The sequence below is a fragment of the Solea senegalensis genome, linkage group LG1 (genome assembly GCF_019176455.1).
Source record: "Solea senegalensis isolate Sse05_10M linkage group LG1, IFAPA_SoseM_1, whole genome shotgun sequence".
Lineage (NCBI taxonomy): Eukaryota > Metazoa > Chordata > Actinopteri > Pleuronectiformes > Soleidae > Solea > Solea senegalensis.
The window spans coordinates 32,699,628-32,722,840 of record NC_058021.1 but is presented as its reverse complement, the minus strand read 5'-3'; the positions used below and the strand labels follow the sequence as shown (position 1 = coordinate 32,722,840).

The window sequence follows — 23,213 nt, the reverse complement described above, 5'->3', positions numbered from 1 at the left end:
CAATGGGAAAAATGGGAAAATGGAGGGACTTTATTATGCAGAGACTTAAAGCAGTTGTGTTGGCGCGCTGCCATATTTGATCACCACCGCTGGTGAATCTGTCTCACAGTGGATATCCACATACACCTGGCTCCCGCCATGCTCAGATTGCAGGAATCTCCACCACGGTTATTAAGAGTGGCTTAACGCCGTGTGGTATACAGCACTATCGAGGCCCCCCTGGCTGTACATAACAGAAGAGATGCCCTTGTTTTTGATTTGTTTCTTTCATTTTCTAATATCTTCTCCTTGGGTGTGTCATTAGCTGGGGTCTCCAACAGGTTCCAATAGGTCTGCTTTTAAATGAGATTTCAGTTTCTGCACCGGAAATTCACAGACGTCACCAGCTGGATGATACGAGCCGTCAATCACACCGGTGTTCTCATGTGTTGTTCTCTATTGTCTACTTTCCTCTACATGTGATGTACAGAATGAACATGTTCTATTGAAGAGAAGCTGAAACGAGCGACCTTTAAATTTGAAATGAATCCGCTCAGAATACAAGGTGACATAGCGTCCGGTTGTGGCGGTAGCTCGCCATCCTCTGCTATGGCCTTGCACCTACACACATTTAACATTTGCAGTTATGCTGACAGCCCTGAACGCCTGAACTGTGAATACATGGCGTCTCTCTGTTTTTAGCAGGATTAAAAACACACTCACATAAGAATATAGCCACTTATTCACATTTAAGCTGGGGGTGGCGGCCTCCTACAGCACTGACGGATTTTATGACCCATGAGTTCAGACGGAAAGGCGATTGTAATGACTGCATTTGACCTGGACATGTGGTATTGAATGAAACCCCCCAAAGGACTTCACCCCAATCCCCTTTTGTGGCATAGTGTGTTTCATAACGTTGTCTTCAAACTGCCAGGACTTGCGTAACTGTTTGGAAAATGACGTGACGTTGTTAATTGACCCGGTTTACAGTACAGTACATAGTGCTTTTAAGCCAAAGAAACAGGCTGTGGCCTCAGCAAAGCAATCGTGAACTTGTGGAACTTTTGTCAAACACTCAATTAGCTCCACTCTTGTTGCCTTGCAGCTGTGGAAATGAAAACGCTCCGTTTTTAATTACCCTAATCAAACTGAAGAACATCTGTGATGATTGCTGCAATGTGTTATGGCTTAATGCCTTTGGGTGACCTAAAGAAAAATTGAGTGGCTGCATGACCACTACATAGCCACATCAAGAGATAAGTATGTTTATTGTGAAAAATGATGTGTGTTCACGCGGCGCTGTGACTTTTGTAAAAGCTCATTAACACAAACATAGTATTGCTTAACCCATTAAGACCCAAGACATGGTGTAGAAACTGGTGCTACATAGAATCACAATGGGTTTATTTGATAAGAAAGGACCCAATTATATGGGGTTATATTAAAATCTACATGAAAAACAAGAGCAGCAAAAAGCATTAACTACTGGAGAGTGTGGAGTTAAATTACAGAATTATACATTAACTTTCATAATGTAAACGTTAATACTTTAATTACATTTGGTGCAAATGATGTTGAGCTTAGAGGAGCGGCCACAAGATGCATTCAAGAAACCTTGTAAACTTCATCACCTCTGCAAACACTAACTAAATGCTTGCTGCTTGCTGCCACCTTGAGGTAATGGATGCACTGCGGATTGCGTAGGGAGTAGGAAGTTATTTTTTCTTTAATACATTTTTAGACTTTAATAATCGAATCATTAAATTTTTCATGTCCATCCCTGGATATCATTTTCTTTTGGTTGCATCTGTGATTTCTAGCATTTCCACATCACACTGAGCTCTAAACGCAGTGCACTCCCCAAAAACTAGTAAAATATTTATAGTCATTTTCTTAGCAGAAGCCTATTTTGAGATATAACTCGACATTTTAATCAGAGCCTCCTCAAAAATGAGGATGAGCTCCATTTCCCAGCTGCAAAATGCCACTAACTAAACCAGCAGTCGCATTTCCACATTTTTACCAAACTGTGGGGAAATTCCATCTGACATTTTTCCATTTTCAAAGTCAGACAAGTACGACAGATCTATTAATATCTCACTCAAGTTAAACATCTTTACCGGCTAATTAAGAAAGAGATTAAAGCTGCTGCTCTTCTCTGCTGGAAATGAGATTTAGTCATGGATGTAAAACTTTGCCTAACTTATCTATGAGGGTGTCATGCCGTATGCAAAATAAGGAGAGATAACAATTAAGGATTCTATCGAGCTCAAAGGAATGAACGAGCACGGCACAGACTGTTAAACTTATACAACAGATAATGATGAAAGGGCTGAGGGGAGACTGTGCAAACAAAAGGAAACAAATGTGCAGTATGTTATAATAATTTAACTCTGCAGTATATTCCGGGAGTTCTTCTTCTCAACATTGTCAATAAACTCCTGAAGTTGTCTGCAAATAGATGTATAACACTGACATTTGTGCAGCTAATAAGGTTAGCCCCGACAGTGTTGTTGCTGTGCACATACATCGGGGTTTCCAAGATTTGTATTGCTGTCAGAACCGTTCTGTTCAGGTGAAGAATAAATGCCAAAGCACAGGTGTTGATTTAACGACTATTTATTAGGAACCAAAATGTGTTACTTGCAGAGATGGTTGGACTCGGAGCAGAGCGGGAGCAGGAGCAGACACGTTCATGATTTAAAAGAGGTTTCAATCACAAACACTCTCATGAGTAAAGGAATTTTCCTTTAATAGCCACAGTTTGAAGTTGTTTCAAAAATAAATCAGACAAAGAACCGGGATTATATTGCAATTAGGGGCACACAGACGAGTGCAGACCTCCGCCACGGCTTAAACACTTTTAAGCCGTCACCAGCGTTTTAAATTTTCATTCACTGGATCCAGAAGAGTTTCTGAATTATAGAATTTGCTTATTGCTTATCAGCTTTTACATAAGCGTGACAAAGTGCATCCTGATCTGTTAAGAGTTATACACATCTGAACCATGATTCATTTAAATGACCACCAAATCCATGATTTAGATCCTGCATACACATACCAAATCCATAATCTGGGTCCTGCCTACACATAACAAATCCATGATCTGGGTCCTGCATACACATAACAAATCCATGATCTAGATCCTGCATACACATACCAAATCCATAATCTGGATCCTGCATACACATACCAAATCCATAATCTGTTCCTACCTGCACAGAACACATCCATAATCTGGATCCTGCCTACACATAACATATCCATAATCTGGATCCTGCCTACACATAACACATCCATAATCTGGATCCTGCCTACACATAACACATCCATAATCTGGATCCTGCATACACATAACACATCCATAATCTGGATCCTGCATACATCATCCATAATCTGGATCCTGCATACACATACCAAATCCATAATCTGGATCCTGCATACATATACCAAATCCATGATCTGGATCTTGCATACACATACCAAATCCATAATCTGGATCCTGCATACACGCACAAAATTCCATTCAAATCTGATGATATTGATGTAGGGTTGAGCTATAATAAGATAACAATATGTATCGCGATAGACACTTCCGTGATATTAATAGAAAAACGTTTGATAGGACGTTCGATAAGTCAGTCAACTTCGTTAGGAAAAAAAAAAAATGCAGAGAAAAGTGCTAGAAAAATAGACAAACAAACTCAGCTCCCTCCCTCATAAACCAAGTGGCAACCATGCTTGCAACCTGTAGAGAGGTCAGAGCCTCTGGAGTGGCAGTCAAAACAGCCAATCACTGAACAGTCATGTTTGGTTGTGCCACACTCCCACTTAATAAGGGTAATCAATCAACCCGAATTAGCTTTATCATACACTGTATGCGTACATTCTATTATCAAACAAATAAAGTTGAGTGAAGAGAACGTAAACGCAGCCATGACAGAGCCTATTTTTAAATCCTGACACTCAAATTTTGCTTTGATATAAAAGCCCTGCAAAGCATTAGCGTCTGTCAAGTCACAAAACAGCATGTGAAAATCAAGTGAGGAGGCGAGAATGAGCACTGAAAACGAAGAAAGGACACACTACCTCGCCAGTATGGCAGATAACTTTAAATCCTACCATAGTCAGATCAGTGTTGTCTGCTATATTATGCAGGACGACCGTAACCACCCAGTAAAAGAGAGGCATGTTTGAAAATGTTATTTTTGTGAGGTCATCAGTGGGTCGATTCTTACCAGCATTTAAGAAGAACATACTTGGGTGAAGTTTTAAAATGTGTATCATTTGTCAAAAAAAAAGCTTTCATTGTGTCAATTTACTAATTTACTGTACTGAACTTCCTATAACTGCTGCTCACTTTCGACTGAAACCAGGAGAGCAGAAGGACAAATGCTAAATGCTAAGTCACAAGTGGACGTCCACCTCCCTGATTTAGTGTTCTTATAATATTAGGAAGTATAAGTAGTGTGGTTATGCGGCAAGCTGAGTGACACGCTAATAACTGCGTTGAGGATTTTCACTGCGGTGGATTTGATTACATGGTTTGCAAATTTCAAAACTGCAAGCCAGCAAATTTAATAAGAGCTTTCTATATCTCAGCAAAAGCACATCGCAGACCGATGGCTGCATTTATCCTTTTTATAGTCGGGTCATAACACCTGTCCTTCCCGCCGCTGCTGCGCATCTGTCACTTATACCCGCGGAGACTCTGAGGGTCTTTCTCCACACACCACCACACCACTATCTCACATCTGCACTTGCACACACATGCTACAGAAGCCTTTTCCAATCCTAAATAGGCTAATTTCTCTGCTGATCTGGGATTTGGGAGAGTTTATTGAAGGAGCTGACACAGATCAAGATGTTTTAGCAGTGTGAGGATTAAGTCTTTGGTAGAACAAGGGGGGAAGCTGTCACTCGTGTCAATCAGCTGCGCTGTAGCCTCGGGCAGACCAACCAATTATTCACAATCAGATTAAAAATCCAATATATAAAAAGGGGCAGATCTTTTGAAAACGTAGAAGACATACACTTATATTATTGCCGCCGCCGCCATTGATGTTATCTTCCCTTCTTTTTTGATCCGGAATATGCTGTCAGAGTGCAGACATGAGGGGATAACATCGTATGAAAGAGGCCAACAAAACGAGATTCCTGAAGGTGGAGATTGAACAGTGCTTTAGTAATCTCCTATAATCCCTTTTGTTCACCCAGGAGATTGTCCTCCTTTAGAAGTTTCTCGCCAGACAAAGAGCCGGGTAGTGCGATGGTATCAACTCTAATAGACTGGGGAGGTTGCGGAAAAGGCCAAACCCACCTCGCTGTGTCAAATGGGCTCAGGTTCAAAGAAGTCGGCTCTTTCTCAATTATTTTCTAAATTAACTGAAGGGCTCCGCAGAGATTTAGAAGAGATTAACGGAGGTGTTATGGCTCAGGACTGGTCAAGAAAGAGATGTGACATATCTGTCAGGTACTAGCACATCCTAAAATATACCCACGGGGGGCTTTTTCTGTACCGTTGACGAATTTGATTTAACAATTAATGCTTAATTAGTGGGACAATTATTACTTATTTATCCAAGTTCACACCAAAACCATTTTTTTTGAGACAATAGCAAATTAAGGTTTTTTTGACGACCTGTTTCGTGATGTAATTTAGATTTTTTGTTACATCTTTGTATTGTTTTTATTAAAAAAACACTCTGTTTAAGTGCAGCGTTGAATAGAGAGGCCACTTATAGCTCAGGCGTGGTAATTCCTCACGTGTGAATGGGGCTAATAAGAGACCCTGAAAGGTCAGTTTCGTAGTGTTGTTTTTAACGGAGAATTGTAACCGTTTGCTAAAAGGCCTGCGTGTTTCCAGGAAACCGTTTGATAAATGATGCCGAGACTCCCGTTAATAACAAAGAACTTTTCGTGCAGTTTGCAGAGACGGCGTCATTATGGGGAAAAGTAGCTGCGAGCACTTTGATGAGCATAGAGACCAAGGAAAGCAGCAGAATCACACTGAGACCTGACATTTGAAGAGAACGTGGTGGGAGTGGGGGGGATCGCTTGTGTTCTGATTCTTGAGAAATCTTTTATTGAGCTTGTGTGGAGTTTATGGACTGAAATACAGATATATTCCTTCAGGCTTTGCCCAAGTCTGTGTTTTCCTATTTGTAATAGGTCAGCTTTGTGTGAGTGAAATAAACAAGGCTGTTTGAAGTTGATGATTGAAGTTGTGTTTGTGTTCATAAGCATTCGCGGGAAATTGCTTTTATCACTTTTTCCTACAAGAAAATATATTGTTTTTTAAAGTGGCAATTTTCAAATCACAGAGAATCTTCATACCAAAAAATGTTCATTATTAATGTGCATTTGAATCACAGTGCCAACATGGATTCAAACACGGCAGCAAATATGTCTCATCAACTCAGGCTTTGAGGCAAAATGTACTAAAATAAATCTCAAAGGTCAGTTAACTCCCACTTAATAAGGGTAATCAATCAACCCGAATTAGCTTTATCGTACACTGTATGCGTACATTCTATTATCAAACAAATAAAGTCGAGTGAAGAGAGCGTAAACGCAGCAATGACAGAGCCTATTTTTAAATCCTGACACTCAAATTTTGCTTTGATATAAAAGCCCTGCAAAGCATTAGCGTCTGTCAAGCTCGCTGCCCCACTTAACCATTGTTCCTTTTCCTGAGCAGAACTAATTCACATAAAATGACACCACAGTATAGTGGCAGCAGAGACTCACTGAGCCGCTGCATTAAACACACTCAACCACCACCACCTTAATATAGTGGAGAGAAGAAAAAAAAGGAAGTAGGTCTAAATCTAATTTTGCTTTTCCTCGCAACTTTTAACAAGTTGCATTTCTGTCGAGCTTTAAAGTGGAATTTGAGGACTCGGGAGTTTGTTTCGGTGAAGTTTGTGTGTAGTGTAAATTGTTTCTGTGTTTGTAATGGGAGCAGAAAAATATCAGCTGCTATACAAACGTGAACAGGAAAAATCAATATGTTTGTTAGTAAAGAGCTGAACACATTTTTTTTTGGGGGGGAATACACAATTCCATCTGACAAGTGATTTGACATGCTACAAACTACTAGAGAAACAAAAAGTACAAAAACCTGACGAGACAGTGGCGTGGAGCAAATACTGACAAGACAAAGGTTTACAAGCCACGACAAACTGGCAACAGACAAAGGGAGACACAGACCATAATATACACACACACGGTAATGGGGAACAGGTGGAAACAATCAAGGCGAGGCAGGCAATCAGACTGGCAGTCAAACAACCAAACAAAAAAAAGGGAAAGGGGAAAGTAAGTCAACAACTGAACACCACCAGCTTTCTTGGTCATGACACATGCAACCAATTAGAGCTGAAACAATTCATCGATGCATCGATTATTAATTTGATTACTAAATTAATCGATAACTATTTGGATAATCGATTAATCGGTTAAAAAAGCTTTTTTCATGATTAAAACAAGATGTTTGATTGTTTAAGCTTCTTAAATTTGAGTATTTTTCTTAATTTCTTTGCTCTGGATAACAAAGAAATCATTAAGAGTGAATCATTTTGGTTTGTGGACAAAAGAAGACATTTGAGAACATCATCATTTCCAGGTTTGACAAAGACCGATCAACATTTTTTAAGGTTTTCTGATATTTTATGGACCAATCGATTCATCAATTAATCGAGAAAATAATTGACAGATTAATCGATTATGATAACAATCTTTAGTTGCAGCTCTACAACCAATTAACCAACCAACATACAGAGTGAAGTGTCGACAAGCTAGTGTTGTAGTTTTCTAGAAGCGATGGCGACAGCTAATCTTTGGTTGCTGCCATGTTGGATTTATACAAAAGATGCTAGGCGTCGCCGTCGTGTTAAGCCCGCCTCAAAACATTTGTGATTGGTCAGGATAGGAGATTCTGTCGTCGGTCAAACACAACGTCCTTGCAAGATGAAACCAAATCGCTGGCAGATTCATCTCCTGTTATACCATAAACCTATCCTCCATCATCAAAGTTTGTTTAGTGAAGTTTGTAGAAGTGTATAAAATGTTTTTTTGTATTCGTAATGGGGGGAAAACAAGGCCAGAGATATCAGCTGCTATACGAACATGAACAGGAGAAATCAATATGTTTGGGAAATATACAATTCCATCTGCTTCTGACAGTGAAATATTTATTTTTTGGTGAAGCATTCTTCTTCTGCATCTCAATCACATTTTTCGATGGAGTTTGAGTCAAGAAAGGGCGGTCAAAGGAGTCACCTCCCACTCCCAAGAGGCGTGACCAAAGGACATCGATCAAAATGCCTGGCTAGAGCCAATCAGACCAATTATCGCGTGTATACAGAGTGAAAGAACACGTGTTGTCGTTTTCTAGTAGTGGCGAAGCGAAAGACAACTGCTCTTTAGTTGCTGCTGGACGACGCCATCGTGCTATGGGAAGGATGGGAAATTTTGTAGTTGGTCAAACATGATGTCTTTACCAGATTCGCTGGCAGATTCGTCTCCTGTTTTCACCGCAAACCACGACATTTTTATCCTCCATCATAGGAGTTCATAAAAAAACTGTACGTTCTTTTTATGGATTTACGGCTGACGACGCGGATCATGAAACAGATGGATGTGTAACTTGTGATCTTGTTGGATCTTAATACTGTTGGCTGCTTTGCTCCATGACCCACTTTTAATGATTACTCTGCCAGAGGCCAGTGGATTAACTTTCTGTCTACAGCATCGTGAAGAAAGAAAGACAGAAAGAGACAAATTAGCTCATGTATAACAACACTATTGCTGCCTACAACATGGAGCTTTGTCAAATTTAAAATGTTGGGATTTAATACCAGTAGGGAAACAGCCACATAAACTTAAAACACAACTATGGGATTGGGTTGTCGTGGCCTTTGAATGAAAATCAATCAAGAATATCACTTTCATATGTCACCATTTAATTTGATTTGAACTTATCAACTGCTTAAAAGTTAGTATTTGTTTGTGGGTGTTTTCCTTTTGGCGTAGGTTTTCATCTCAGCCAATGATCTGGTGCAAGTAGCACAGTTGGAAGGCGCAGAAATGCATTTTTGAATTGTCGTACTTATCCAATTTTGGCGTGAGGTTCATTAAAATTGTCTTGTCTTGTGTTCTTAACTTGTTTACTGCAAGTCACCATTATCTGTTCTGGAAAGAGAGTCAAGGAGGAGCCTTCTTTCCGCCAATCTATCCGTCGTCTGTTATGACTTTGCCACTTGAATCTTTTGCTCTATACTTCAAACATTTCAACGGTAAAGGGAACGATGTGAATTGATTCATTCGAGTCTCTTTGAAGTAGCGACGTGAAATTTGAGTCCCTTTCCATCAGCTTAGCTTCCGTACACAGGGAAACAGGTTTAAGGGAATCCAAAAAGGAACGTCTCGCAGAGTGAACCCTTGCATTATACAACCAATAAGCAATATTGTGTTGTCGCCTTCTTCGTCTTGTGTTTGGTGTTTGTACACAACGTGGTAGCTTTATGTGCCTTTACTTTCCTTCCTTTTGATGATATTTCTGTGGCAGCATTACACATACAGGACTGATATATATGAAACAATGCCATGTTCACGGTAAAAGGAAAAAGAAAGATTCATTTCCTAAAGCCGCTCCACAAAAGCCATGATTTCCTCTTACAACAGGAAGGTCCTTTTCCTGTCACGATCAGCGCCACACCGTGTCCTCCTGGGTCTCACTGTTCCCATTCAGCCACCGTGTCTTATTGCAGGGTTCACAAGTTCACAGGGACACAAGTTCAACGTTTGCTTGAAGGTCTTGGCTCTGGGGAAAAAAGCAAGATTGACTAAACACTGCCGTTACTGGTGGGACATATTAAATCAGGGCTCCATGTGCTGATGTGGTTTTAGGAGCTAAAGTGGCAATTTAAGCCCTGAGCACAGATAAAGACATAGCGCACCACACAAAGCTAATTTGGACTAACAGGCATGTTAAGACACACTCACACACAGGCAGAAAAAAGGTGCTCCGAATGGGTTCCATAAATCATCTACGACACAGCAACATAGAAAGCAAACACTGTACCTTCCCCTTTTAAGCTTGTTACTGTGTCACAATTTACCTGTGCTGCGGTGGTGTCGTATATCACCGAGTTACCAGAGTGAAAGTTCATGGCTGTGTTTGCCGCGTTGTTGTAGTAATAAATTTGATTGAGTGTAGCTGACTTAGAAAAAGTTGCATTTCGTCCTCCTGAGCCAAGGTTGCGTCGTCATTTTTAAATGTGAGTAAAGGCTAACCTTGGTGGCGGGAGAGGAGGAGAATCAAAGATGAGAGACACATTTTTTGATTTTGTGTCTCTTTAAGGGAAATTCTAATGTATTGGTGAATGACTGTAGACTGTAAGTGAGGAAAATGTATTGGGAGAGTCGGGTTGTCACTATTCTACGGTCCAAGCAACGGTATTGTCTCTGTTTCCCTACCTTGCAGGAATCATCAGGACTGCCTTATCAAATATGGACCGGGAAGCCAGAGAACACTACACGGTTGTTATTCAAGCCAAAGACATGGCAGGCCAGGTCGGAGGCCTCTCAGGCTCCACCACCATCAACATCACTCTGACCGACGTCAACGACAACCCGCCCAAGTTCCCCCAAAGTACGTATGAAGGTGGCTTTTCCGATGACACATTAAAAACCAATGGAAATGCACAAATGGAAAATCAATGCTTCACCAGTTGGGCTCTCTATTGGGTGCCCCCATTCTAAAGGCCTCTGCACATCACCAGTGACACAAATAAAGCCCAAAAATCTGAATTCAGAAGCATTATCGGTCCACTTCCAAGCTAGACACAACAGCAAATATATCAAAAGGGCGCCAAAGAACTTAAACTTTACCACTTCATCCCCTCAGGATGGATTTTAAAATGACTGTCACACAGTTTGGAGATTTGAGGAAGGACCTGTTTGCTTATTTGGATACTTTTCAATGTCACATAAGCAAAAATACGTGTTTGGATTTGTTGAAAATATAAGAGCCTCCGTATTCAGTATAACCGGGATTCAAACCCTTCTTGGGCAACCCTTCTTGCTGTGTGGCAATATTGGTAGCCACTATGTCATCATGTGTGCTCAGTGTTCACTGCCATTTTTTACGGTACAGTATGATACCAAAAAAAGTGTGCTAGTTGCAGATAACAAATCATTTTAATCTTTTTTTTTTTTCCTTTCCATGCAGGCATTGATTAACCATAGATCAGTCTTAGTTGGTTTGGAGGAGTAAATCATGGCTTATTGAGTCTTCCTCTCCCCGACCGACTCAGCGTCCTCGCAGTGATGTATTAGACTTCATTACCGTGTGGCTCAGTCGGTTTAATATTGTAGTTGAATTAGCAAAATTAGACAAGCATTCATCCCAGCCCTGTGTTTTGCAGTCTGCATTTCCTCCCCCCCACCATTTAAATGATAAATTTAAGTAATGACGTAGTTGTGGTTCTTTGCCTTTTGAAAGTGCCTCATCAAACACAATCCCACCCCCCGCTTTTCAGCTGTGACTTTTTTCATTTGGTGCTACAGTGGAAAAAAGAAAACTAATACACAGCCGTCTATGTTTTCCTAATAATCAACTGCCTCAGCGTTTGATGTGCTCCATCGCAGCACTATCTCGCTTTCAGCATCAACAGAACCACTGCAGAGCATTTTTAATGACATTCCCTCAGGAACAAAAGGGGTGACGGATTCAAATTGCCAAACTAAGTCATTGGTAGGATCACATTCAGACATAAATGTGGTTTGAGTCTAAATGGTTGCACGTGCATCCGCAGAAAATTACCAGCTCTACGTCCCCGAATCAGCTCAAGTAGGCAAACCAGTGGGGAAGATCAAAGCCAATGACGAGGACCTCGGCGTCAACGCGGACATCAAGTACAGCATCATCAACTCGGAGGGCACCAACATGTTCTCCATATCCACGGACAGGGACACCAGAGAGGGAATCATCAGCCTCAAAAAGGTAAACGCACTCGACACAGAGAAAAGGGACCTTTGGTCATTTTCTTTGAGAAGCATCTGCAGGGACATATTGGCTTTTAGATGCAGACTAAAAGGTACAGCAATGTTCTTGGTGAACATTCCAAGTGGTTTAAAGTTTAAACCTGGATTTAAATTAGTCACTCCTGTGCTAAACACAAGGTGAAGATTACACAAATCTGCATTCACGTTTGAGCCGTTAGCCATGAATTAATTTCAAACAACGTTGACAGTGGTCAATCATTTCGTATATCAAGCTAATTTTTACGTTCCATCTTGTTGCCGTCTAATTCTTGCGGTACATTTGTGAGGTCACTATTCATAAATATTTGGGTCAAGAAAGTGCAGATCAGTGGGTTGTTCACCACTGTGTAGTTCCCCAGTATACCTGCTAATTTTAGCGCGAAAGAGGCTTTAAAAAGGTGAATGTGGATATTTTATCAGTAGTAGATGCTTAAAGGAATACTTCACTGACTTGCATTTAGCTTTGTGTTACTAGAATAGGGGTAGTATTTTTGAAAATTTGTGCTTCCCAACCTCGGCCACTTGGTCCTGTTAGCGTAACTGTTAGCAAAGATGGCGGACACTGTTTACATCCTGGGAATGTAGGTCTAAAAAGCGTTGCAGTTTCAAGCCTCGGACCAAGTGTCACTGGTTCCTTAAAGAGAAAGGTTTTGATGCACATGTGATGATTTTTCCATCTACACAAAAAGACCATCATAGTGTAAAAGCTGCTTTGCTAACCCTATGCCCTTGTATACACTCCCTCTCAGCCTCTAAACTATGAGAGAAAGAAGACCTACACTCTCCATATTGAGGGGATGAACACACACGTGGATCCTCGTTATTCCTACCTGGGCTCTTTCAAAGATTCCACCACCCTTAAAATAACCGTCGGCGACGTGGACGAAGCCCCCGTCTTTTCTATGGATTACTACATCATGGACGTGTACGAGAACTCGCCGAGTGGCACCGAGGTGGGAACTCTGACGGCTCGAGATCCAGACAGCAGGAACAGCCCCGTCAGGTAAGATGCTAACTGCTATGTATATATATTCAAATTAGAAAATCAAATGATGACAAATATGACAGACTAAAGCTGGTCTGTCGGAGCGCTGTCTCATTTGGTTATGCATAATTGCGTGGAGACGACAAATCTCTGGTGTTTACTGAGAAGAAATTTCCTCGCAAAAGAGAGAGCGAGAGACACTAATATTACAGTTATGTAATGTAAATTAGTCAACATACAAAATATAAACCGTTGCTCTTAATTGTGTGTTTCCATTGTCTCTAGAATTAGAAGCTTGTTTGTGTTGTTTTTGTCCGCAAGCCAATTTTTTTTTTTTTTTACATGAATAACAGAGTGTGTAGTGGCATAGCCCGAGGTGATATAACAACTTAGCACATCTGTATGCTCTTTAAAACACATGCTTGTGTACTGCTGAGAAAAAGGGGGGAAAAAAGAGACTGATATTAGCCTCAGGCACTGGACTAATCTCAGGTTTTTGCTCTGCACAGGTGCATCGTTTCATCACTTTACACTCGAGCAGCTATGAACAGCTTGTGTTCATTTGAACCGAAACCCCTCGTGAGATGACAGCCAATGCTAATGTATTATTACATGCTATCGGATCAAATTTGAAAGGCCCTTGCATTGCACGCATATTTTTTGTTTTAATTACTTTTAGAGATGAGATGTAACCGAAGCCAGTTGCTGCCAGCTTTGGAGGACATGTTCAACACGGCTGATGTCTTCTGTGTCACTTCACTAACTTGTTTTGCCCATACGACTGTCACATGTATCATTATATGTAAAAACGGTGAGTTCTTTCAATGTTTCCCCAACCTTAGCCACCAGTTCATATTTCCAAAACACTGTTCTCTAGGTGAGCAGGGGCTTTAAAGTCCAGGCTGAAGAGCTTCAAACATCAGAAAGACCGAGAATTAACAGACTATTGTATGATTTTAGGAGAGGCAAGTGCTGCACTTCTTCATTAACGATATACAATGTGAAATGACAGTTAGACGTATGGCCTCTTTGATTCGTGTGAGAATTTCTGAAATATTTATAGTAAACACAACGTAATCTACATATGAAAGAGTTTCCCCCCCTCTCTCTCCATGTGGTATACCTCCTCTGTCCATCCCTGCAGAACATCACTCTCAATGCTCAGCACATAAAGGAGAAAGCACCGGGAGGTACTTCAACGACATCCACTTGAACTCAGGGAAAAAAAAGGTGAACGACTGAGCCACTGTATCGGAATGCAGCAGGGGTCTGTACTCGTCTCCCTTTGATCATCAGAAGTCGGGCCTCAGTCGCATGTGTTGGAATAAACATATCATTGAAGTGACATGTCAGATGACGGCGTGAAATTGACATCTAAATAGCCAATCAACGTCTTGACGGCTCATTACCTCCGTTTGCCCTCAGACATGATCACAATCACCGGGAACAGTTAGAAAGTCCTCGCTCTGCTTCCTGTAAAGCAACGTGACACAGTGGGTACATAATGTGGTACGGACCCTAATCCTCATAAACACGTACAATACACGCATGTTTGAACGTAAGTTTGAACGTGTTTGAGTGTTTAAGCGACCGCTACATGGCACAACCCCCTGATTTGTATATTAAAGAAGTTTCCGGTCACAAGTGTAAATCAACAAATGAATGACAGCTGAATTCAGTTTTAACTTCTATACTGGCTCCCTGTTGTACCACATCTGACTCACATGAATTTAAAACTGTACTTTTTCTGCTAAAACATGTCAAATGGCCCCTTTTCCACTATGGTCCCAGCTTGCCTTGACTCGCTTCGCCTCGCCACGGTTTATGTTGGTTTTCCACTACAAAAATAGTACCTGTTCAACGTGGGCGGAGTCATCGCTGCACGAAACTGCGGACGTAAAACTTTGTTTCACACGCGACACACAAACTAATGACTCATAAAGCAGTTGTTTTCATTGTAACTGAATCATTAGAATTAGTGATTTAAAAATATTTATTCAGCTCGCAACTTAACCGTGCCGTGCCATGGTCGAGCTGGTGGAAACACGCCAAACAAAGGTTGTATTTGTATTTACTTTTCTGCCAAAGAAGTAACAGTTCAACTTCAGCATCACCGGCAAGTTTAAAAAAAAAAAAAAAGTCTGTAATTACTCCAGGATTCGCAGGATTTTAGAGCTGATCACAATGTTTAATATCTACTTTTCCTCCCGATCTTCTCTTCCCCGCCCCCGTCACCTTGAAACAAGAATGCAGCTTCATAAACTCAACCGATACGCCCAGCAGCTACAACAAGAGTAGTTCTTCTTCTTCTTCAATATAAAGGAGGACACAGCACCAAACTTCACCTGGAAGGAAGGAGCAGTGCCAACAATACGTATATAACTGTCTTTGTGTGCTTGTTTTGTCGTTTGGCATTAGCGATAGCCGGCTACCGGCTAAGCTACACGCTACGCTCGTGTTTCATTTGCGTGTGTGTTTATCATCTCGGTATCCACAGCGTTATCCAAGCTACAGGCGTCCTGCAGCAGTCTTTCACTTGTCACAGTGTCTTCTGACTCTTGGTCAGACTCCGGATCAAATGCGAAAGGGATTGCGGCGTTACTCAATGTTTTGATAATTGCTAGCGGTGCATCTGCCTTTCCAGAGGGGGAATGTCTCAGTGATGGGACATTTACATCGGCTCGTTTGTAGCCATTAGGATGTTTTTTACTAAAGAAACGACTTCATGTTTGTAAGTACACCTCCATATCTCACATATAAGTGAGATAGGACCGTGCTAAGGCACGCGATTGTGACGTCACGACTTTGCAGTGGGACACTACAGATATAATGATTCTATATTCTGAGTAGTTACCTCCATGATCATGAAAATACACCTTCAAAACAACAAAACATTCCCTTTTTTCCCCACCAATGGCAATAATTGACAATTGAAGTTTTCAGTGGAGCCGGAAAATAACATGATTTTCTTATAGGCAAAGAGCCCAGCACCTAAAAAAAACAACAGAAAAACAAAACCTTCTGCTCTTATACACTTGAGCATTTAATAAATCATGACAGCCTCGCTCTATAAACTTGCAATCAATCCACGCTTAAAGAATTAGCTTGTTACTTTAAATAAATGCAATCCTGGCGTGAATATCGTCGTACTATTTCCACCCCTGCGTCGCTCAGGAGAGCGAATGCCGGATTAAAAGGTGTAAATATGTCATTAAGAGATAAATTAGGGGGAAATGCCGTCAATGCTCATTTTCTGCTTGAACTCTAAAAAGGAGGCAGGTCAGCTATTTCTGTTTTGTGTTCTACAGCTGCTTCACGTTTGAGTTTGATAACGCCTTTTGTCATTAAATATTGAGTGTAATTGCTCTTGACACAGAAATATGTATTTCAGAACCTTGTGTCCATTTACGGCCAGTTGGGATTATTCACTCCATGTTCTTTAGAGGACTTTTAAAAGCACAGAGGCACAAGTTCATTCCCTCAGGCTTCAACAGCTTCTGCACAATTTCAGTTTGATTTTCTGGATGGATACTCTTCTTTTTTATTTTACAAATCATTTATAATATTCATAAACCACAAGATCTAATCCAGGATGGCATGAACTTTGTTATCAAATCAAAGAGCCACAGATCTGTTTGGCCTTTTAAAAGAATAACACTCGTAGAGAGTGTCCAACAGACTTTTTAAATGTGTGCGAAATGAAAATCTACTATTTTTTTCAGGTATTTCATGGACAGCAAAGATGAAGGAACGAGGTACTTCAGAATTGACGAGAGCACCGGCGTCGTGCGGACCACGCAGCCTCTGGACAGGGAAAACATGCCGTGGCATAACATCACTGTGATGGCCTCGGAGGTTGGTAGGTACCCGAGCTAATCTCCATAACGCCAGTGTGTGTGTACAAGTGGGCAAATGAATGCACACGCTGTGCCTGTTTGCTCTTGTGTCAGAGAAAGAAGCAATTTTCTGCTCAGGCTTCAAACATAAGGAGGGTCTGAAGGTGAACGCGTATGTCGATTTAGAGCCTTTAATGTTCAAACTTGCTTTTTAAATATTTAATAATGCATGGAGAACTCCATCCTCATCACTTTACCGACTTAAATATAGCAGAACGTCTCCAATGACTGACACTCGGAATACTGAGAAGCTGAAATAGAGGCACAAAGTGCCGTTGTTTAGCCCCAGATGTTTTTTTTTTCCTCTCTCTGTGAGATAATAAGACACCATGGGGGGGGGCGGTCATATAGTCCGACCAAAGAGTGCAGTTTCGAATTCATGGAGCGTAAAACTGGAGTCAAAATCAATATTAACACACGCACCAAAACCATGTGAGCCTCTCCCGTTACCTAAAGAATAAATTCGGCAGCGCATTTATTCACAGATTCAATTCGGTGTCTTGATCGGAGACAACTGCACAAAAACTACTATCTATAGCTATCGCCTACAGCTCTTTCAGATGTAAGTGTGATATACAGTATATTGCCCACATTGCATATCAGGAAGTAGTCGGATTACACCTATTTGCTTTAATTTAGTGAATAAAATACTCTTTGTTATGTCGCATTTGCGTCGCGTCGTACAACGTCCGTCTGTAAGACAGCGTTTCCAACAAGTGAACCCGTGTTTTAATAACATTTTATTAATCAATGCGTTCAATTTTCAGTCGTTTTCTTTTTTACATTTCTACACGACCGCTTTTCAGAGCGACAACATATTTTAATAGCATAATTAACCGACCGACACGGTAATAAACACAACAACAATCAGGTGAGTTAATAGTGGGAATTAATTGTCTGTAGAAAACGCGGATGAATGAGTTCATTTGCATGTTGATTAGAAATGTATTCAAATAGGTTAGTGTATTTTCCTTATTAGCTTAGAAAAATCAAATTAGCCCCAATTGTTCCGATGTCCTCCCCTACATTGGAAATTAATTAAAATCGATGCAGGTCGCGCTGACTTTTAAGAATTGCTATCAGGTAACTCGGGCAATTTGTGATCACAATTAGGCAAATTGGAGCCGCATGCTAATAGTTTTTATTTTATCTCTTTGCTTCTCTTCAGTATTCAAGGCTATTCATGGGTTTACACGCCCAGACAACATCAAACGACACTTTTGAACAAGGACACAAAAGGCACTCGAATGCACAGCTGAAGAAAAAGAACTCCTTGCACAGAATTCAGACTACCATGAGTATAATGATCACCAGTAGAAATCAAAGGGAGTGAATTAAAGGATGAATGAGATGGAACGTTTGGAACACCTTGGTATTTTTAATAGAGATCACAAAACCTTATTGTCTTCCCCATTTTTATTCAAAATGAAATCAGTGAATAACCGTAAATAGCAAACCCCCTAAGATAAAAGGTTAGGATGTCAAACTTGAAAAAACATGTATATTTCTATAAAAAAAACAGGTCTTTTAATTAATAATTTGATTAACTGCCTTTCATTCAGATATTATTATTAACAACTTTTCGCCTTTGATGTGTCTAGATCATTTATGTAGGGTGGACGCAAAAATTAAAAATGGCCGACTTCCTGTTGAGTTGAGGCCATGGTTACAGTATACTTTTTTGTTCGTCTTGGTCTATGACATCTTCCCACCAAGTTTGGGGAAATTAAGTGGAACTTAATGTATGCCAAAGTTATAGAGCATTTCCTGTTTTGTGGCGGATGGTCGACTTTTCATCTTTGAGGCCACACCATTTTAGTTTTTTTCCAAAATGGCCGACTTCTGGGTGGGCGGAGCTAATGGAAGTATATTGGAAATTTGTTTGGAATCATGAGCGCAACGAGTTTAGGAACTTTGGTTAAAATCGGAACAACTATGTGCGACTTAGACACGATAGAAAAAAAAGAATTTAGCATTTAACGCAATTTTGGCCACTTTCAATTTCCCTTTCCCTTACTTTGGAGTAAGCCTGACAAACTCAACACATTCTTACCATTACCTGTTCTTGCATTTCTCATCCAAACAACGTCAAAGTCAGACGGGTTTTTTTGTATTTATTGAGGGATATTACAATTTTTTTACTCCCAAACCAAAGGGTGTCCACATTATTAGCACAATGCACTGTACCTGCAGGAAGTGCAGGCATCATAATGGTGACAACATGAAAGAGACAGATGTTGGTCAAGGTTTTTTTTTGTTCTGCTGCAAGACAATGACCCAAAAACATTAGCAGGGAAGACAAATGGGAGTTCCACATGATGGAAGAGCAGCGCAGTCTCCCGACTTAAACTGTGCGGAGGAGGAACTGGAGACAAGGTGAAATCAAATCAGCCTGCAAGTGCACAACGTTAGCAGGAACAAACACATTTGTTTGGGGTTTAAAAATGTCTTTGTGAAACTTTTTGACCTGCAGTGTTTGCACAAGATGATGTAAATAAAATATATATATATATATAAAAAAAAAAAAACCTGCAATATTAATTTAATGGAAAGACTGCTGCACCTGCATGTCTGCTTTTCTATTCAAGGAAGGCCTTGCTGAGTGAGCATGCTATTTGTCAGCGTTGTTCTGCAACACAGTCAAAACTGTAAAATATACTTGCACCTGGAAGCTATCCAGTAAATCTAATCCTCATCTGCTGGGGACCGAGGTTGCCCACGTGGTGAGTGTCAATGGCCAAGCAGAAGGGTCAAGAGTACGGGAGATTATCTCTGGAACCAGGGACAGATCGCGTGAACGATTAAAAGCATACTGCAAGGCAGTGTAAATTGGGAGTATGATAGTAAATCTTTGAGAACTGGTCAAGGTTGGGCCGCTTCACTGTGACATTCTAACTGTGAGTGAGAGAAAAGAGTTTTGGCCGAATATGTCGCTGATGTGGACGACGTTGATGAGCCAGGTGAATTTGATTGGCTGTCGAAGTGGAGAACATGGACTGAGAGCACCTACAAAGTCATGATGTGCCCTTGAACGATACCTCTGGTTCTACACAGTACTGTATCACCACATCCGAGGGTTTCCCTTCCCCTCTGATCAACAAGGTTGTGCTGGAGACACTTTTTTTTAATGCCAAAAACAAGCATTTTGAGTCGGAGCCTGGACCAGAACCTGTGCCGCCTTCTGGGTTAGAAGAGGACATATCCTTCTGTTGTTGTGCAACATGTATCTGCAAGATCGAGCTGTTGCAGCAATGTTGACAGTGAGGGAGAGATGGTCGTCACACCCAGGTTCCTTGCGGTATGAGAAGGAGCTACCACAGAGTTGTCGAGAGTGATGGTCAGGTCTGTGGTGGGAGAGCCCTTTCCTGGGAGAAAAAGAAACTCCGTCTTGTCGAGATTGAGTTTCAGGTGATGGACAGACATCCACTGAGAGATGTCAGTCAGACAAGCGGAGATCCGCTCTGTTACGCGTGTTTCGGAAAAGAGAGAATGAGTTGGGTGTCATCGGCGTAGCTGTGATAGGAAAAAACCTGCTGTGGAGCAGCTGTGTGTCCACACTGACGCTGACAGCAGGTCTCGCACTCCCGGTACTTACCGGAGTAAGATGTCTTTGGGCAGTCTACATTTTCCTATCTTTTGCATTGCAAGGGTCGTGTCTGTGTGCGCTCTCACTATAGCGAGAGAGAGTCTATGGCAGGGGTGCCAAACTCATTTTAGTTCAGGAGCCACAGACGAGGCAATTTGATCTCAAGTGGGCCGTACCACTAAAATAATAGTATAATAACCTCTATACGTGAATTTGTGATTAGATTCACAAATTCATCCTGCCCGTGTGCCGTATGTTTGACACCCCTGGTCTCTGGTAAAGACGCGTGCACCCTGAAGGAATCCGGAAAAGCGTCACTTGACCGGCACTCGCTGTAAACAACTGCACTTGAATGAATGCATGCATGAATGCATGAATGTAGACACATTTATGAAAAATAAATGCTTCGTGACTGACTGACTTCTGCAGTGTAATCGTTAAATAATGTGTCATAAGCGCGCACGCGCCAACTGGGACTACACAAGGCAGCACAGAGACGCTCAGCTGGGCTTTTAATCCAGAAAATCACCTCCTGCAACACTGCATCCTCCAGTGCTTTTACAGTGACACAGCATATAAGACAAAGCCCAGCATAAGGAGCACAGTGTGCCCCACTTTAAAAAAAAAAAAAAGCTCTACTTTTCTGCTCTACTACTGTTATGAAAGGGTTATTCATTTGACTTTCATCTTCTCCGTCACATGCTCTCCACAGACAACCCCAGCCTCTTCAGTCACGTTCCCGTCACCGTCCAGGTCCTGGACGTGAACGACAATCCGCCAGAAATAGCTACGGACGAGGAGGTCATTGTGTGCGAGAGCTCAAGGCCGGGACAGGTGAGTCCTAGAAAACTGGGCAGCAACACACACTGCACAGAAGTGGTGAATACATGAATACACACATTCACAAGTCAGCTATTGTCTCCCCTCAGCAGTTTGTAAAAAGATGTCTGAGAGCCGAGTCGTAACAGACAGCAAAGGCACGAGAACGAGCCGCTTAATCTTCCCTCTTTCAAAAAAACACAGAGTATCTCATCAGTAAAGCGCAAGAAGCCCTAAATCGAAGCTCATTCCAATTTGCTCTCAGTCGTTTTTGAATAGCTGAAATTAAGAGATTTTTTTGAGATATAGAGCAATCAGCAGCTGGAAAATGATGGCGGAAAGGCTGAGAATACACAATCTCAATACATTTATTCTGAATCGTTTCAAAAATACCATCAACATTTAAAACCGGTACCTGTGTTTTTAGGAATCTTGGCTGAAATGGGAATAATTATGTGTTGAATAAAGATAGTAATTGCCCCTTTCATGCAAAAAAGCAGTCACATTGTATTGCTTTCAGTGTTTTTTTTTTCCCCAAACAAGTTAAAAGTTTAGACAAGACAATAAGTCAGTGATGACATGTTTATAGACCTACAATGTCATGTAATTAAGCAGCAGCATAAATTGTTGATAAAAAATGATACTGATGTGGACTTTTAATTATGGCGAGGCTATTATATGAATGATAATAATAGCCTCGAAACTGGATCTGGATCCTGCAACCTGAAAGATGAGGACACAGAGAGAGAGAGAGCAAGGGGGAAAGACTCAAACTAAGGAGAGAGAGAACAAGGTTATTGACATATAATGAAGTCATATTTATACCCTGACTGTGAGAGCACCACAGGAAATTCCCCCAGCAGTCTAGGTCTGTAGGAGCCTAACTAAGAGATGGTCCAGGTTTCCGTGAGCTAGCTCTTTTTCAAGCGTCATCATAAAGGAAGGTATTTAAAGTTTTACTTTAAATACAGAGAGTGTCCTCCTCCCAAACTGACATTGGGAGCTGGTTCCACATGAGAGGAGCCTGATAACTGAAGGCTCTGCCTCCCATTCTGCTCTAACAAGGAACCACAAGTACGTAGTGTAGTCACCATGGAAATGTGGGTTCCACTTCAGAGACAGGAAACAGCTGAAGTTGTGCCCATAAATTACGCAAAGTATCACGGGGGATTGAGATGGATAGTTTTAGATAGCAAGATGACATGGTGCGTGGTAAAAAAAGGTGCTGACTCAGCATCTGGCCTACACCAAAAACTATAGCAGCAGAAGAAGGAATCACCCGGGCGCCATGTTTACATCACTGCTGATCTGAGCCAATTTAAAAACCCTGTGTTCATTCTCACTGCAGACAAATGTTATTGGGTATAAAAACAACAAAGGCTCCAGAGGGTAAATTGATTATAACCGGAGCAGCAGCTGTTGCAGGTGTCATCTTCTGGGGGAGTAATTCACCCTCTTGTCTCCGGGACAACAGGTGATCCAGACCGTCACAGCTGTGGATAAGGACGACTTTGCCAACGGACAGCGGTTCTCCTTTGCGTTGCCGAGCCAACTCCCGGTTAATCCCAACTTCACCCTGAAGGACAATGGAGGTAATTAACATGATCAATATGTTTGTTTGTATTTCTCATGAGTTTTTTTTTTTTTTTCCACTCCACCTGCGGGGGGCAGGGTTTTCCGTCCTCACTGCTCACACTCCGAGATCCAATAAGCTCTAGTGATTTCTTTCTTCGTACCTCGGAGGTGCAATAGACATGTGTGCCCCTCCGTGGACTGTGCACGTGCTGAATCTCAAATGCCACCGGGGGTTCCTTGACACATAAGAGTCATCGAGTTTTAGCATGTTTGTGCATTCCGCTTTGGTACTTCCCCCATTTCCCCCCCGTTCTGAGTG

The 23,213-nt window shown here is 41.4% G+C and overlaps 1 protein-coding gene across 1 annotated transcript in view; it reads left to right on the top strand.

The window, feature by feature from the left end:
• LOC122778522 (cadherin-18) overlaps positions 1 to 23,213 on the top strand; it is an 89,765-nt gene that overhangs the window by 46,419 nt on the left and 20,133 nt on the right. The window contains exons 5-10 of the mRNA XM_044040501.1: positions 10,472 to 10,639; positions 11,805 to 11,992; positions 12,783 to 13,036; positions 16,741 to 16,877; positions 21,213 to 21,334; positions 22,794 to 22,911. Coding sequence (XP_043896436.1) covers positions 10,472 to 10,639; positions 11,805 to 11,992; positions 12,783 to 13,036; positions 16,741 to 16,877; positions 21,213 to 21,334; positions 22,794 to 22,911 — 987 coding nt within the window. The remainder of the gene's footprint in view (positions 1 to 10,471; positions 10,640 to 11,804; positions 11,993 to 12,782; positions 13,037 to 16,740; positions 16,878 to 21,212; positions 21,335 to 22,793; positions 22,912 to 23,213) is intronic.